Source organism: Rhinoderma darwinii, chromosome 8, assembly GCF_050947455.1.
Source record: "Rhinoderma darwinii isolate aRhiDar2 chromosome 8, aRhiDar2.hap1, whole genome shotgun sequence".
Lineage (NCBI taxonomy): Eukaryota > Metazoa > Chordata > Amphibia > Anura > Rhinodermatidae > Rhinoderma > Rhinoderma darwinii.
Window position 1 is genome coordinate 6,707,652 of NC_134694.1, and position 18,939 is coordinate 6,726,590.

An 18,939-nucleotide genomic window follows, 5' to 3' on the forward strand; every position below is an offset into this window, starting at 1 on the left:
CAATTCTCTCCTAAAATAAAGTTAATAAAAGTTAATCAATATATTATAAGCATCTAAAAATGGTACAATTACAAAATAAAACTTGTCCCGCAAAAAACAAGCCCTTATACGGCTATGTCGACGGAATAAAAAAAAGTTACGACTCATGGAATGCGACCGTGAAAAAACAAAAAATAATCCTTGGTCATTAACGCGCAAAATGTCCCGGTCATTAAGGGGTTAAGACTGGCGAATAAACGCAATTCTTAACAAATTCAGTATCTGATGGAAGGAGAATACGCCACGGAGATGAACGGTGATGTCCAGGACTAGGTAATAATCTGCAAGTTCAGTAAAACCGGTCATATGGCCTCACACGTCCCCGATCTTTACTGAACACATTTTCATCTCTCTCGTCCCCCCCGGAATCTTTCAGCCGTTGTGGTTTATTATCAGGATCTCGTCACGCTGCCACAACATTCACAAACAGAAGTGGCTTTTCCTGAAACAAAACCCCCTTGAAAAGCCGAATAAAAATGTCAGGCTCATAAATGTATCCAGGCCTAGCGATTATAGGGTGGAGCTGATCTGAGGCCTCACGCACACGACCGTAGAACACGTCCAGAATTACAGACCCACTTCTATTAATCGCGGACACTTTCCCGTATATTTACAGATTGGTGTCCGTGACGTAGAAAATATAGAACGTGCCCTTTTTTTGGCCGTAATTACGGCACGGACTCACCATGGAAGTCTATGGGCGCTTCCGTAATTACGTGCATCCGTAGCCGTCCGTAATTACGGAAGCGTTGCTAGGCGACGCAAGGTTTACAGATGTTGCACATAATCTGCGGTTTTCTTCTTTTTGTGGATCCGTTCATACGGATGCTCTACAGACTGTATTTGCGGATACCGTTCCGTATATGCGGATAAGTTGCGGATGACTACGGATCCGTACTTACGAACAGTATTTACGGATGGATGAAAATACGGTCGTGTGCATGGGGACCCCATGCACCCTGCCGTGGCCGTAATCACGGCCCTTGATTGCGTGCACGGTAGGCCGCCAACGGCCGACCACATTTTCGTGCCGTGCTCCCATACAAAGTATGGGAGCACGGCACATAAAATTCAAAGGACGTACGTTCCATAATTTTCTGAACATTTTTACGGCACGGACACCCATCTGTAGCGATACGGAAAGGTGTCCACGGCCAACAGAACTGAATGGGTCGTCATTTTCGGTCGCGTGCTTGGGGCCTTAGAGTGTGATGGGTAAGGTTCATCTTTGATTTATCGGTTACCTATACAAGTCAAGGATGCCCTTGATAGGTGTGTTTTGTGCCCATTAGTGCCACTTTGCCCCCAAACAGGAAAATAGCAGAGTGAGCACAGCCACTAAATATAGATGAGCACTGCCATAAATTTGTATAGACGAAAAAGAAAAAAAACTTACATAAAACAGAGCAGGCAGCAATGAAATGGAAAAGTCTTGGTGCAGTAAGAAACATACGAGGCTTCTGAAGGTGGAAACTCGCATGACATGTCAGAAGGGAGGGAGCGTTACCCGTCAGTAATAAGCACGCGGAGCGCAGAAAACACGCAGTATGCGCACTTATTTATATGGAGTACATGATACGGGCCGAGGCGCTTTAGTTACAATCAGGAACGCATGAGGTTAAACGGATCTGAGAATTAAATCTGGAACGGTGAAGCGGCAGCCGAATCCTTTACAGAACGCTCTGGTTATGTAACGTGTTTATTGTTGAAAGCAGCAAGTCTTCGGTCTTGAAAAGACTCGGCGACAGCTGGGGGTCCGGTCTGTGCCGCGGGGCTCGCTCTTTATACCTCGCTGCTTCTGCTCGGTGCCCGCTGGGAATACTTTCAATAAAATACCTCTACACATTCGTTAGCAAAGCAAGAGGGAAAAAGAAATGAAAAGATGAAATAAAATAAAATAAAAAGGTAAAATAATAAAACAATTGACTCTTTGCACATACAATTTTCAAGCGAAATGGAATCTGCCCCCTCGCAGGTCAGCGTGAAAAGACAGCCGCGGTTTACGGAACACGATTGATAAGACGGGGCAGCGCTGATTCAGGATAGAGCCGTCCGATGAGTCCAATGCTGAATGTGGCACAATGGGGACGTTTATTCTAATGAACAGGCTGAGAATACGGGATAATTAGGCAGAATTCAGAGCAACAAGTAATGGCAGAACCGCCCGCTGCGACAACAGCAAAACGTGATGCCAACTCATTGTTGTGTGGAGGGGACCCGACCGTTGTAATATAAAATCACTCTACTCCGAAGCACTCTACTCCATAGACTTGACGCTCCGGTTAAGATTACAGGGTCCGCAGGCAACGTACTATTATAACGTGAATGCAGCGACCATTATACTGTCAATCAAATATACACAGAAACGTTTTATAAATGTGTTGTGAACGCTCCGTATTCCACGTAGAATAAACTCCCGTCAAGCACATTCATCTCTAGAGACATTTGGTTTTTTATGTATTGTATTAGGTTCCTGTTAAATTGGCCGAATGCTTATATTACAAAATGAGTTACCCAAGAATTTGTAGTTACCATCAAACCAAGTCTAGCGCCTATCGCCACCCGGCGATCAGACCGAATGTCATGATCTGTAACAGTCAACTAGTCCTGTGTCTGCGCAGGATCCCCCTCTATCTACTGAAAGCAGCATCCAGTGCGGACTACAAGGCAGAAAAGCAATAGACACTGTAGACCCCCCACTAATTTCAGAAGACCCAAGGCTGGAACCGAACTGAACAACCCCCTCAGGCTGGCGACAGATGCACAGATAACCGGACGTTGTGGATTTTGTTGTGGATTTGATGCGACTCTTCCCCCTTTGCAATGTAAAATCCGCAACGTGTGAACTCTGCATTAGGTCAATGCACACGATACGTATCCGGTTCAGGTCCGCAGTGTAATACAGTAGCAGCAAAGTAAATGATATTTGAAGTAATCTCATCTACACGTTGCAGAATTATCCGCTCATAAATAGATTTATATTCCGCAGCATGTCGTTTTATCTTGTGTTTCCGTTTCAGGATTGTATCTGACAAGTTTATAAAAAAACACACCAAAATGTGCAGCAAACACACCACACCACGTTCTACATCAAAAACCATACCATTAAGGCAGAGTTCACACGGGGCGGATACGCGGTGTAAAAGCACGCAGCATATCCGCCCTGTACGCCGCATGGAATTCCAGGAGACAAAAACGCATCAAACTGTGGTGCAGTTTTTGGGCCGGAACGTCTGCTACTAAAAACTGCAGCACAGGCCGGCCTCCTGGGATGACGTTTCATCTCAGGAGACCACTGCAGCCTGTGATTGGCTGCAACAGCAGTCACATGGGGTGAATCATCATCCCAGGAGGCCGGCTCTCTGACGTCATGCAGGTCTAACCTCCTGGGAATTACTTTTATCCCATGTGATCGTACAATTTGTAGTGACGGTCAGGAGGCAGCGGCGGAGGGAGAAACACGGACTTCTGGGTAAGTATGAGATTTTCTTTTTCTGGAGTTGCGTTATTTTGGAGCAGCTGTGAACTCGACGCAGAAACCGCAACAACTGCTATTTGTTGTGGGTTTTACCTCCCCATTGAGTTCAATGTTGAAAACCAGCAACAAATAAGCAGCGAATACCAAATACAATTGACATGCAACGGAATAAAACTCCGCACCGCGGTCAATTTCTGAGAGTTTTTCCGCTCAGTATTTACGCAGCGTGTGGAGGAGATTTGTTCCATCCACTTTGCTGCTACTGTATTTGCTGCAGATTCTGTTGCGGAAAAACCGCAGTATTTACGTAATGTGTGAACTGACCCTAAGTGTGGATTTCACCTGCGGTTTAAATGCAATGTGTGTATGTAACCAAGGACAAACTTATCTTTCTCAGCAGATTATAGTTCTATTAACCCCTTAAAAATATAATTGGTCAAGAACTTCCTGTCTACATAACCATAAAAAAAAAAACATGTACACAAATATACAAAGAGAATGAAACGGCTTGTATGATGGAGGATCGTTTGATTGTAGGCAGCCTCAGTCATTGGCTGCAGGGGATAATGGTGTTATTATCACAGCCACAAGCTGGCGCTGCAAATCACCCACCGACTACAGTGCTATGCAGGTCAGTGCCGTTTCTTTGCGGTTTACACTCAGCTGGGACAGATGAGTCACTTTATCGTAACCAAGGAAACATCCCGAGCAGACGAATTCTACTCACTGACCTGGCAGCGGGAGATTATGTGGAGGTTATGTGGAAAAGCTTCTACTGGCAGGAAAAAAAAAAACAACAGCATTAAATGAACCAGGTTCTAACAGGGCTCGAGAGATGCCACGTAAGGTCAGAGAGCGCTGCGGGGGTTGGGTTACCGCCACACTCCCCATTCTCCAATCCGTGCGCTGATCCCTCTGGTGAATTAATAAAAATTTTATTACCAAGATGCCGTAGAAAAGAATTGCAATGTCTTGTAAACAGCGGGTGCGACTGAATAGTCCTTACAGAAAGGGTGTGTGGACATCAACATGCCTCATCTTAAAGGGTTTGTTGTCTATGTGCATATTATATAGAACGGTGGTCTGCCAGCTGTGGCGCTCTAGTTCTTGTAAAACTACAAGTCTCAGCATGCCATGGAAAGTGTGGACTATTGAGTTATGTTCACAACAGCTGGAGAACCAAAACTTGCAGACCACTGGTAATCTAATGACAGCGGCAAAGCAACAAAATGACCCATTGTAGTGCAGTCATACTGGCGACCCGTGCCACCAGAGGTCTCTCCCCTCCCCCATACACACAATTCGGCATCTCCTCTCACAGAAACAGAGAGATTGAAACTTCGGGCTACTAAAAGATGATGAAGAGGACACTTGAAGTGGAGCACAGGATGCCGTTATGGTTTATATCACATTCAGATATTTTGCTCAAATTCATTGACATGATGAATATTAAATTATCCGAGCTCTTCCTCATCACAAGTCCTCCTGCTGTTATCAAGGTTAGTCATTCCCGCCGCAAAACTATTCCTGCCGTCGGCAAGAAGATTCCCTCCTCCCATTGACTGCAATGGGAGGTTCGGGTGGAATCCGCCCTAAGATTGAGCAGGACACTTTTTCCCGCCAAAAAAAAATCAGTTAGCGGTAAACAGAAGCGTCGGACTCCCACTGAAATAAACGGATTCCGCCACAAATTTCCCCCATGTTAACATATCCTAATAGTTTAAACCCGAAAAAGTTTCAGATCATTGAAACAAAAACTTTGGGGAGCATGTTGGACCAGCGAGATTTCCGAACAATGAAATGACTGTGAGCCTAAAACATCAGTGAGGTACGACACATTTCCCATACACCTCCAAGCCATACAAAGACTAATGTTTTTTTTACAATCCTATAGTTGAATGAACATCCGAACACGTAAGGAAAGATCACAAACGTTTCTGACAATTATCAGCAACAGATATCGCAGGGGCAGATAACAGAGACTGAACACAACACAGTTTCCATTGGCAATGGCGTAAAGGGGGTTTTACACTGGGCGACTATTGGGCAGACAATTCATAGAACTCTCGTTGGCGATAATTTCCCAGTGTAAACAGGGCCGTGATCAGCAGGTGAACGAGCAAACGCTGGATCATCCGCTGATCGTATCGTTTTAAAAAAGTGAAATATTAATCGCTGTCGGCAGCACATCTGGGTGTGTGAACAGGGAGAGGCGCTGCCGACATGATGATAATGTATGGGGATGAGTGATCGGAGTAACGAGCGCTCGTCTCCATCCATAGCTCCGTGTGACCGGAGCAAACCAGCGCCGATCATTGATGTCTCGTTGATCGGCGCTCGCTGCACCGGCCAATTGTCGGCCGGTGTAAAAGGGCCTTCAGATTTCAGACCAGTAAAGCCATTGTTCAGAGCTCCTTTCTCTTAATCCCACGTGCCAGGCTCTCTCCGCAATCTGTATGTGTGGTAAATGATGTACGAGGAGCTGGATCTCTGCCATCTTCCTAAATACGACAATTTAGCAATTTGCCAACTGGAGAGTGCCAGCCAACTGCTATTTCTCACCTGTAAGTGGCCCATTGACCTGCTGTAAGCTGCCAAGGATCTTCTCTCCGAGTAGATGGATAAGTCGGGTCACCACCTGAATAGAGAAAAATCTGTGAATTAATTTCTGCGAGACTTGGCCAATTCAACATTCACTATCAATCAGCTGATAATAGCACGGGAGCATGGCGTGAAAAGGACGAATATTGATTTTCTATGCATTTCGGTAATTGAGTTTCATCTGAATTATCTGCCACTGTAGCTCTGTCCTCTCTGAAAGGATACTGTACGGGTCACATTAACCCCTAAATAACCAAGCAAATGTGACACAGATTTTATGCATTGTAATAGATATATTATTATTTTTTTAAATGTTATAGACATATATTATATATAATATCTATATAATAATTATAAACCAATTAAATGGAGTTGAGGAATAATATAGTCGGGGTATGGACGTTACATGTACTGACTGGTCACTTTATCTGATATATTTCTGTAAGTTACTATTACCTCAGAAAGAAAACAGACAAATTTCCAAAATTCCTGACGGCGTTGGCACATAGCGAACGACGCAGCTTCTATGTATAGAGGATACATAGAAGCTGTATCGGAAAAACTAAAACAAAAGTCAATTTAATAAAATTTCTAAAATCACCTAAAACAAAGAATAAAAAATACAAAATAAAAGTTTTGAATAGTGTACATAGCCTTTAAAAAGTGTCCTTCCACAGACCCAGCATTCATATACAATATCCCCCGCGCCTTGTTCTTGCCCTGTATAGCCCTAGCATTATACAATGCACAGAATTGTGGAAGGACGAAAAAGTTCAAGTAAACGTTAAGATGAATAATGTTACAAAAACAAGTGCGTTTATCATCCAGCAACATATCGGTGATCACGCGCAGCATACCTGGGGATACTTGCGTTTGATGGATGTCAGCGCCCCCTCGGGTAGTTTAGCGAGCTCGGAGTCTCGTACGGCATGGACAGTTGTCGCTCTAGGTTGGTGTGTTAAGGCTTCCACCTGAGAAGACATGGTAAGGTCAATGTATGGTGGAGATCAAATAAAAACTAGTACAAAAAGGAAACCATAAAAGTAAAACAACAGCCAACAATAGTGTCGATAATAAAACTATGTCTTACACAGGAGGACCCTATGATATCTAAATGCCCTAACACGGCATAGAGACAATGGTTGTTCTTCTACATCAGAAAACTTTTGAGCTTCACCCCTGAAGTTTTGTTGTGCGGTTTAGTAACTTTTTTGGAATCCAACATTAACAGATGAGCAAGTAAATCACCCAGACAAGGAGAACAGAACGGACTGACAAGCAGCTTGTCTTATACCTTAGAGGTCAGGGAAACTATTTCCTATTAACCCTTTCACTTCGTATGTAACACAACAAGGTTATCCAGGAAATCAACTTTTTTTTAGTAGGGGTTGCAGATGAAATAAATAAACCAAAAAAGCAATACTTAATATCCTTACCCCTGGCGTTTCAGCGATGAGACTCCGGCGGCACTCTTGATGGCTGTTTGAATGTATGTAGCATGCGACCGAAGTATTGATTGGTCACATACACGTAGCATGTGACCAAACACCCGGAGTGCTGCCAGAGCAACAGCGCTGGATCGCCGGGGGGCAAGGATAAGTATTGCTTTTTTGGAGCCTCTAATAAAAACATTTTCACTTACTGGATAACCACTTTATCATCATACCAAGATCTAAGCTCTAGTGTTTAAAGCCCAGGATCGTAGCAAATGATACCAGGATTAAAGCGCTAGGTGCAATATTCAGGGTTCAGTTCTAAGTTGGGGAGTAGGATGAAAAGTTTTAATTCCCAGTTCTGTGTGTGCAAGAGGGGGGGGGGGGGGAGCTGCAAGTGATGGCAGGAAGAAAGATCTTGGCCGGTTACTGTCCTCTCTCCCCCTGTACAGCCTCTAGTGACCCCAGGAGGGCAAGACAGGAACTTTTTTTAATGTTATTACCCTCTCCCCCTAACCAATCAGAAAAGATCTGATTGGTTAGTGCTCTCGGTTACATTAAAGGGAGGGGTGAGAAGAGGAGCAGTTACACATCTAGTCATCCCCTGCGCCTAATCGACTCCATGACTTTATTATTATTTTATAATTGGAGTTTTTTTTTTTGTGAACGTCAAGCGTGTACAAATTGTTCCAGCAGGAAAACCTTAAAGAAATGTTAACAGTTTAGTCCAGATTTTTGACATATACTCATACAGATACACATATTGTATATATCCCCGAAACAGTGGTTGCCACGGTGACGTATCGTAGCGTCAGTAATGAATGATGCATCAAATCACAACTGACCCCCGACACTCAGCTGCTAGGAAACACTGCATCTGGCTATGGGGCCTAAAATCCCAGCCTAGTGTTTCTGACCGCAAGACCAATTAATGGAGATTATAGGTAAAAAAAGAAAACCATCAGCTCACGTAGCAACTACAAAGCACGCTGCGCTCATGCGTCACAGACTATTTTGGTTCAGGAGACAGAAAAAGAAACAGATAACAGGGTCAGCGCTATATACAGACACGCAGGCCCGTCCCGCTGGACTGGACAACACGTGTCGGTGAATGATGGAGAACAGGGACATCTTCTGAGCTTCTTCTAATGTTAATGTTCCTCTGGACTAACAGTCTATTGGTTGGTGCAGGTCCATTTTTTTTAGTCTTCTGACATTCCTGGTGAACTTTGATAAAAAGGGTGTAAAGAGTTGTCCAGTTTTTTGTTTTGCGGTGTCCTCTGATTATTAGTCTCCACTGGTGGAGGAACCCAGTGCTAAACGTTCATCTCCCCTGTAGCAGCACTACACTGGACCTCACTGAAATGTAAGCGCAGCAGACCGAATGTGCCGGGTCCTCCTATTGGGGCCCCCCTTCTATTAACCACAGAAGGAAACCCCACATTAATACGGCCGTTAACGTGTCATCATCTTAGACTGGTTAACCAGGGACATCATACATGGATAAGTGTACACATATAATCTGGCTGCATGGTCCTTGCTGTAAGTGGGGCTCCAGTTATTGATAGAACTGAACAGGCTCCACTTATTTGTACATCTCAAATCTCCAAACAGCCAGGAGAAATAGAGGTCGACCCGGCCATCCAGATCCCACGTTTTTCTTCTGATTTATCGCAGACATTATTTAACCCGAAGTCAGCAAATTTCTGTAAAAACTAATGTTGTTCCCAGCTTTTCAATTGCCGGCTGCTATAAAATTATCCAAGGCATTAAATTCAGTGTAAGGCTAGGGCTACAAGACGGCTCGTGACCGCACAACATAAGATCGCAATGACGGGCTGCTGAAATCACAACTAGTGTTAGTGAATGTGGTCGGGCGCAGGTTTGTTTGGGAACGCGGTACCTTGCAGGCGACGCTGCGATCTTATGTTGCGTGGCCAGAATCGCCGTGTAGCCCTGGCCTAAAACAGGCAGAACCACAGAGAGCAATGATTATGCATTTGAAGCCAAGGCGACTCTGTGACAGAATGACTGTCGCAGAGCTGGAGAAAAATTACTGCTTGCCATTTCCTGAACCCAGCAAAAGTAGAGTAGGTCAAGGACATATCAAGCGGACACTGAAAAGAAAACAGCACACATTCATTTTTTATTTATTTGTGAGAAACTTTCCATCCTAAGCAATTTATTCGATCCAGTCATATTAGAATTATCTGACAGACTGATGACGACATACCTGTCCTCAGACTGTGGATGTGGGAAGGCACATGTAAGGCTATGTTCACATCTGCATTTCGCTTTTCTGTTCAGTCATAGAAGAAAAACGAAGTTCTGTATTTGTCACGACTGTCGCCAAAGACGCACGACGAACCTATGGACTATTTTAGAGCCTCCAACGCAGATGTGAGCGCAGCTTAATATACGTAACATAAGTACATACCTGTGCATCTCTCAGCTGCCATATAGTCAAGGAGAATTAACTGCAGAGTAGGATTTTGCTGACTGCAGGTTAAAAACTCGCTGTGATACATCCGATGAGTAATATGTGATCTGGATGGCAACCTCGACCTCCATTCCTCCCGGCCTGAAGACATTTCTAGAGTTTGGGGATTTATGAGCTGTGCAATTAAGTGGAGCTGAATTTTAATGTTCACTAGAAGGACGGCATCTCTAGGATAGTGCAATTATATGGATAGTGAAGTGCCAGAAGCGTCGCTCAGGAAGGGAAATTAAGAGTGATTAAAAGTTCCCATTATTTCTGCATTCTATGACCGACAGTGGTCGATATATATGGGGACAGATTAGTAAAGTAAAACCTACACATCCATATTAAAACAATTACACAGCTTATAAGCAGGTTATCTCCATTACTTATCCTATACTGATCCTGAGTTACATCCTGTATTATACTCCAGAGCTGCACTCACTATTCTGCTGGTGTAGTCACTGTGTACATACATTACATTACTTATCCTGTACTGATCCTGAGTTACATCCTGTATTATACTCCAGAGCTGCACTCACTATTCTGTTGGTGGAGTCACTGTGTACATACATTACATTACTTATCCTGTACTGATCCGGAGTTATATCCTGTATTATACTCCAGAGCTGCACTCACTATTCTGCTGGTGGAGTCACTGTGTACATACATTACATATCCTGTACTGATCCGGAGTTATATCCTGTATTATACTCCAGAGCTGCACTCACTATTCTGCTGGTGGAGTCACTGTGTACATACATTACATTACTTATCCTGTACTGATCCTGAGTTACATCATGTATTATTCTCCAGAGCTGCACTCACTATTCTGCTGGTGTAGTCACTGTGTACATACATTACATTACTTATCCTGTACTGATCCTGAGTTACATCCTGTATTATACTCCAGATCTGCACTCACTATACTGCTGGTGGAGTCACTGTGTACATACATTACATTACTTATCCTGTACTGATCCTGAGTTACATCCTGTATTATACTCCAGAGCTGCACTCACTATTCTGTTGGTGGAGTCACTGTGTACATACATTACATTACTTATCCTGTACTGATCCGGAGTTATATCCTGTATTATACTCCAGAGCTGCACTCACTATTCTGCTGGTGGAGTCACTGTGTACATACATTACATTACTTATCCTGTACTGATCCTGAGTTATATCCTGTATTATACTCCAGAGCTGCGCTCACTATTCTGCTGGTGGAGTCACTGTACATACATTACTTACCCTGTACTGATCCTGAGTTATATCCTGTATTATACTCCAGAGCTGCACTCACTATTCTGCTGGTGGAGTCACTGTGTACATACATTACATTACTTATCCTGTACTGATCCTGAGTTACATCTTGTATTATACTCCAGAGCTGCACTCACTATTCTGCTGGTGGAGTCACTGTGTACATACATTACATTACTTATCCTGTACTGATCCTGAGTTACATCCTGTATTATACTCCAGAGCTGAACTCACTATTCTGCTGGTGGAGTCACTGTGTACATACATTACATTACTTATCCTGTACTGATCCTGAGTTACATCCTGTATTATACTCCAGAGCTGCACTCACTATTCTGCTGGTGGAGTCACTGTGTACATACATTACATTACTTATCCTTTACTGATCCTGAGTTATATTCTGTATTATACTACAGAGCTGCACTCACTATTCTGCTGGAGTTACAGCCTGTAATATATTAGGTCTATTGCATCTGAGAGAACAATCATTTTACGCAAAAAAAAACTAATGTTTGATGGCAATAAAACGGGACACATTTTCATTTTTATGGGTATAAAAGAAACATGACATTCTTACCACTCCAATCAGATCTCCCCGACCGTATTCCCCAGCTAGCTGCTTTTTTCCGTCATCCTTCCTAATAACAGACCGGAGTCGTCCATTGAGTACAATGTAGGTGCAGTCAGATTTATCTCCTTGTCTGGGAAAAAAAATATTGAATTAAATGTGAAACGGTTTCTAGAATCTCCAAACTGATAATCAAGGGCCACCTTGAATTACCAGAATGCCTCACCAGCAGATCATGCTTCTATTAATAGATCTTAGACCCCTTTTATGAATGAGGCCTGCGCAGCGGTCAGCTGTTCTCGCCAGCGTAAGTTGTGGCCAGCTATACATTCTGCCTGCAGTGGCCTCTGTGAACGGCTGTCCATGTAATACAAGAACGGGCTGAGTCCACCAGAGCTGGAGCTGCCAATACTTAACTGCTCTCCGCTATGGCTCAGAGAAGGGATCCGAGGTGGGGTCTACGATATCAATGTGACTTGTACTTAATCACTATAGGGAAATCCAGTTTTTAACTTTAAAATAGAAGACCTTTAATGAATCTCTGTTAAACATATCAAGAATATATTGTGAGGATTTCTGTAGGTATCTAGGGTGCCCTTGAGGTCTACTTTGACCAAGTTGGTCAATTGTCGATTTGCTCACAGTAGAAGCGATACTGCTACAATGTGGTTCTGTCTATGGCTTGGTTCACATGTTGCGGTCAAAATATTTTATTTAAAAAAAAACAAAAAAAAAAAACCTTTACTGTGACATGTGAACCCAGCTAAATATATGAGGATACATTTTAGCATCGATGGTCTTACCTGTAGACGGCACGTCCAGCTTCTACCTCCATCCAGTCCAAAGCGAAATCAATTTGTCGTACGAAAGGTGACATTCTCTTCACAACTGTATGAGCGACCCCCAAAACCACGCTGGGCTGCTCTCTCATTATCCTACAAACAGAGAATGGATTAAAGGCTTTTTTGGAATAGTCTCACTTTCACTAATGCAACTCTTGAGAGCGTTAATAACCAACATGAGGCACTTTACAGGTCTCCTCGACATGAACACGAAGAAATCAGCCTGGAACAGATTTGGTTTGCGGACATAATGGCTAAATTCCAGAAAAATAAAAAGATCCACTACTCAGAAGAGGTCAGTTATGGCTGGGTCTTATAGCAATCTTTTTTAACGGCTGGAGAAAGGTATGGAAGACAGAAGGGAATGCCGGCAGATTTACTACTAAATAGTTTTAAAGGGAAAACTCCACTTTTGCAGAGCAGATTTACTAGAATCTTATACTGCAATTTAATGATCACAATGATTTATTATACGATCTTCACATCCAGGATATCACATTTAACTCTACCACTAGAAGTAACATTTTATAACGTCAGTATTTCACCCCAGAATGTTGTGTTGCTGTTCACGACTTTGTCCGTGCCGTCTTCTGATCTAATCATGGCCTTCAGAACAGCAATGTGAATGGAAAAGGGCAGGAGGTGAGAGATGGAAACTGGCAAGCGGGGGCTAACAAGGCCTCACTCACTTAGAGATGTGACAAAATGACACCTCCAATAAAATGGTTACATTTAATAGGTCACACTCATTTCTGATTTTCAGATCTTGTACAGAAATATATAACTTTCTGGCTTTTAAAGGACTACTAATCCCAATGTACCTGGTGCTTCTGTCCTGGCTTTAGAGAAATTGCGAAAGAGCCTACGACGCGAATGTGAACGGAGCTTAACGTCTTAGAATAACCTACTACTTTGTGTAAACAGCTTCTATGCAGACCTATCCGTCTCCATAGTAACAGGCCACAAACAAGCCCTGTGTAGTCTGACATTGCAGGATAAGACTACACCGGTTTTGTTTTCAGTCTGTTGTCATTGAGACACATAGGCCTGCATAGGAGCTGTATACACAAAACAGTAGGATATTTCTAATCAACATGATTTGTAAAACTGTTAAATGTTATGTGATCATGATTTCTCTGTTCTTCCTGTCATTCAAGAACACTACAGTAAGCCCCACTGCAGAATAAGTGGCTGATAACAGGGAGCAATAGATTGCAATCAACAGCATAGGAATTGTAGAGCAGATACAATCCAGAAGGAGAATATCTGTTTCCACTTCTGCTTCAGATCCGCAAGTCTTATTCTCCACGACGTCTCTCCTGCTTGAGTTTTATTAGTTTGTAGTAATTGCAGCGGTGTGATCGTATAATCCCACTGGTCCTTGATTACAAAAGCACCTGGCGCCTTTATAAATAAACGTGTTCCTGGTATGACATGCCCTAGTTTCTCAGACCATTTCTGTGTTGATTAGTGAGTACATTGCCTGTACCCCCTCAAGTTATTTCACCTCAGGGGATAGGGAATAAATAAAAACAGGCGATTTTGTGTTATTCGGATGGTAGACAAAAAAAAAAGTTAGGGTGCGGCGTAAACCTGAACCACGTGTAGGAACGGAAAAGACTGTAGCTAAAAAAAAACAAAACAGACGAGCTTAACCCCTTAATGACCAGCCTATTTTAGACCTTAATGACCAAGCCATTTTTTAAGTTTTTCCATCATCGCATTCCAAGAGCTATAACCTTTTTATTTTTGCGTCGACATAGCTGTGTAAGGTCGTGTTTTTTGCGGGACAAGTTGTAATTTTTAATAGCACCATTTTGGGGGACATATTATTTATTGATTAACTTTTATTAACTTTTTTTTGGGGGGGAATAGAAAAAAACCCAGAAATGTTGCCACTCTTTCGCGTCATAAATCTACGCCGTTTACCGTGTGATATAAATAACACAATAACTTTATTCAGCGGGTTGTTACGATTGCAACGATACCAAATTTGTATAGTTTTTGTATGTTTTACTACTTTTACACAGTAAAAACGCTTTTTTTCCAAAATGACTTGTTTTTGAGTCTCCATATTTGAAGAGCCGTAACGTTTTTATTTTTTCGCCGATGCGGTTGTATGAGGGCTTTTTTTTTGCGGGAAGACTGCTAGTTTTTATTGGTACCATTTTGGAGTAGATGCGACTTTTTGATCTCTTTTTATCACATTTTTTTAAAGTCAGGATTCACAGAAAACAGCAATTTTTCCATAGTTTTTTTATTAAATTTTTTACGGCGTTCACCGTGCGGGTTAAATAATGTAATAGATTTATAGTCGGGGTCGTTACGGACGCGGCGATACCAAATATGTGTAACTTTTTAACTTTATTTTGTTTTTTTAATAGTAAAGCATTGTGTAAGGGGAAAAGCTGGGTTTTTCATTTTTTTTAAAATTAACTTTATTAAACTTTTTTTTTACTTTACTAGTCCCACTAGGGGACTTTAATATGCGATTCTCCGATCGCTATTATAATACACTGCAATACTTTTGTATTGCAGTGTATTACTGCCTGTCCGTTTAAAACGGACAGGCATCTGCTAGGTCATGCCTCCGGCATGATCTAGCAGGCATTCGCTCCAGGCAGACCTGGGGGCCTTTATTAGGCCCCTGGCTGCCATTAGAGACACAGACACTCGACGATCGTATCGCCGGGTGTCGGTGGGATGAGAGGGAGCTCCCTCCCTCTCTCCAAAACCACTCAGATGCGGTGCACGCTATTGCGCACCGCATCTGAAGGGTTAAACGGGTGAGATCGATACTAATATCGATCTCACCCGGCAGAGCAGGGACGCCCCCAGCCCTCAGCTGCCTCTAGCAGCTGAGAGCAGGGAGATTTGACGCTCCCTGCTCTGTTTACTTTATCCTGATGCAGTGCCGTGAAAAGGCATATGCATCAGAATAAAGCCCGTTAGTGGCCGCCGTTAAAAGGCGTATTGGCGGTCACTAACGGGTTAATATATGAGGTTTATCCAGAATCCGTAGCCAGGAAATGGCATTTTGGTACAGCAAGAAAAAACAAAATATTTTTCTTTACTTTTTTTTTTTTAACCTACTGAAATCAAGAGGCCCAACACCTATCACCCACCAACACAAAACGCATGTTATTCAAGGGAAGCGGGGTAAGCGGCTGACGAACACATCTGGTGCCACTTATGCATTATTCGTTTGCTTGCCCCGCAGATGAGCTAAAATCCAACCTGTTGCATCCTAATGACTCTTTGGCAATCCCCATAGACATTACATTGGCGGATCCTACCGAAATTGTTAAAATCTTCTGCTGAAAATCGAATGTGTGGATTAAGACGCGAGAAGCAGAGTTGTAGAGGTGTTGGCTATTTTTAACAAATCCCTTAATAAAAACTTCTTCTACTTTCGCTTTACATGTGTATATTGATGCCACTGCGAATACCTCGACTACACTAATTCTGGACTGACCGGGTGGAACTGGAAAAATGTAACACGATGAAAAACTGCAGCCAGATAAGTCCAACTCAGCAACAAAGTTGAAAAACCAAAATCTAGGGCAGCCCCGAGGAGGTCCATCTATATTTACAGAGACGTACCTGCCCCTGATTAGCCGAGCAATATGCCAGGAGACCACGAACACGCGGTGTTCTCATTATGTCACATGTAACAACCTGACGGAGCAGTGCTCATCTTTTATACAGAGGACAGACACTGAGTCAGGCAGCTCCCAGAGGCCTGGGCCGAACCGATAAGTGGAAATGAAAAGTGCAACACTATCCTAAGGAAACCTTTCAGAATGACCGTCTCCAATAACAGAATATTAAACACGTGTATGTAAACAGCAGCAGATTCCTGCAGAAAGCCTGGGCGTGCGCTGTGCCAAAACCTGTAGAAAAAGGCTGGCAGGGCAATTTTTTTCTTGTAGTTCTAGAACAGTTGCGATACTGCAAAATGTTACTGTTATGTTAGGGCTAGACGTCGACCCTGGTCAGGCAACTGCGGTGAAAATTTCCCCATTTTTTTCAGTGTAAAATATTGATATGTCCTATTGAAATGAATGGGATGTGATGATCTGCACCAAAGTTGCAGAAGAATTTAGTCTCACAATTTGTGCGACCCAATGCTTCTCTATAAAAGCTTCAGTCTCCCGACTATGCTGTTGTGTGACCAAAGTGGCTGTGTAGCCCTAGCCTATTGTGAAAGCGAGGATAAGAGGTCACCTACTCATAGAAATGGCACTTGGAAATAGACAGGAAAGTGCAGTCACGGTTGGCTTTAATGGTGAAGATAAGTGGTTCTCCTGTTAAGACGGCCAGCTGCCCGACAAGCTCTCCTGGATGGGTGATGAACAGGCAGGTCTCTTCCTCGCGGTCAATCTTCCTCTGGTAAACATGGAGGAGTCCAGAGATAACGAACCGGATATTAACATCCTAAAGAGGAACATTAAATAGAGAGTTTATGTTACATCTACTACATACTATTCCATTATTTTTTTTATTTGCATACTCCTGGTGTTAGCCAAAGCACATTAATTCACATCTATCAATACACACAGATGGGAAAAAAAAGAGATCCTTATGCCAAGAAACTGTAATAAATCACATAATACAAGCAATGCCATCCGATCTACTGTAGAATACTACCGTAGGGAGAGTTTTACATTTAAAAAGTGTATGTCCACCTTTGACCATTTCATTTTTACATACAGAAATGATCCAAATAAAAAGCTGAGTCACTGTGTACATACATTACTTATCCTGTACTGATCCTGAGTTATATCCTGTATTATACTCCGGAGCTGCACTCACTATTCTGCTGGTGGAGTCACTGTGTACATACATTACTTATCCTGTACTGATCCTGAGTTATATCCTGTATTTTACTCCAGAGCTGCACTCACTATTCTGCTGGTGGAGTCACTGTGTACATACATTACATTACTTATCCTGTACTGATCCTGAGTTATATCCTGTATTTTACTCCAGAGCTGTACTCACTATTCTGCTGGTGGAGTCACTGTGTACATACATTACATTACTTATCCTGTACTGATCCTGAGTTATATCCTGTATTTTACTCCAGAGCTGTACTCACTATTCTGCTGGTGGAGTCACTGTGTACATACATTACATTACTTATCCTGTACTGATCCTGAGTTATATCCTGTATTTTACTCCAGAGCTGTACTCACTATTCTGCTGGTGGAGTCACTGTGTACATACATTACATTACTTATCCTGTACTGATCCTGAGTTACATCCTGTATTATACTCCAGAGCTGCACTCACTATTCTGCTGGTGGAGTCACTGTGTACATACATTACATCACTTATCCTGCACTGATCCTGAGTTACATCTTGTATTATACTCCAGAGCTGCACTCACTATTCTGCTGGTGGACCCCTGAGGACGCTACTTAGTAGCGAAACATGTCGGGGGGGCTGCTAATATTTTAAACACAGCCGTCGACCTGACTTACTGTTGTTCACTGGACACTTTATAAATTACAATTCTAACTGGATAGGGAATACTGACACTCCTATGCTTGTACTGTGTGTGTCTGTTTATTCAGATAGCACTTATATGTATCCGGTTCTCGGCTGTTGACAATTTTAATCTATTATTCATGTGGTCTGTCTAGGCTATACGTAGCTGAATAAAAGTTTTTTAATACAGGATGTAACTCAGGATCAGTACAGGATAAGTAATGTAATGTATGTACACAGTGACTCCACCAGCAGAATAGTGAGTGCAGCTCTGGAGTATAATACAGGATACAAGTCTACTTATCTTGTACTGATCCAGTGTCTTGTACATACAAAGCTAATCAGTTATTAATGTAGATTATATCTAAATACATTTTATAATAATGGAATTTCCAGTTTAGAATATAAAAGTAGCAGACGCAGTTACAAGAAAAATTAATTGTCCAGCAGAAAGTGTCAACCAACGCATCTGCAAGAATCTTAAGTCATCGGGGAAGAAACCAAAAATTGGCAGTGGGAGAAACAAAGAATGTCCAACATCACAGCACAAAACTTGAAATGGACCCATGCATTAAGGTTAAATCTTTGCCAGATATGAGAAGATTGGACACCTAAAGCACGTTAACAAATGGAAGAGATGTAAATGTTTGTGTCTTTGTGTGAACTTCTTTTTTTTCTTTGATAATGACCGGTATTATCGCATTCATTATATTTGTCTTAGACACAAGAAGGAAACCGGA

At 42.5% G+C, this 18,939-nt stretch overlaps 1 protein-coding gene and 1 long non-coding RNA gene across 8 annotated transcripts in view; one reads left to right on the top strand and one right to left on the bottom strand.

Moving 5' to 3' along the window:
* LOC142659071 (uncharacterized) overlaps positions 1-18,939 on the top strand; it is a 215,795-nt gene that overhangs the window by 196,522 nt on the left and 334 nt on the right. The window lies entirely within an intron of this gene.
* PNPLA7 (patatin like domain 7, lysophospholipase) overlaps positions 1-18,939 on the bottom strand; it is a 118,989-nt gene that overhangs the window by 40,846 nt on the left and 59,204 nt on the right. For all 5 annotated transcript variants that reach the window (XM_075834783.1, XM_075834784.1, XM_075834785.1 and 2 more), the window contains 5 exons: positions 16,938-17,143; positions 12,668-12,799; positions 11,874-11,997; positions 6,976-7,089; positions 6,080-6,155 (listed from right to left, as the gene is read on the bottom strand). In XM_075834783.1, coding sequence (XP_075690898.1) covers positions 6,080-6,155; positions 6,976-7,089; positions 11,874-11,997; positions 12,668-12,799; positions 16,938-17,143 — 652 coding nt within the window. The remainder of the gene's footprint in view (positions 1-6,079; positions 6,156-6,975; positions 7,090-11,873; positions 11,998-12,667; positions 12,800-16,937; positions 17,144-18,939) is intronic.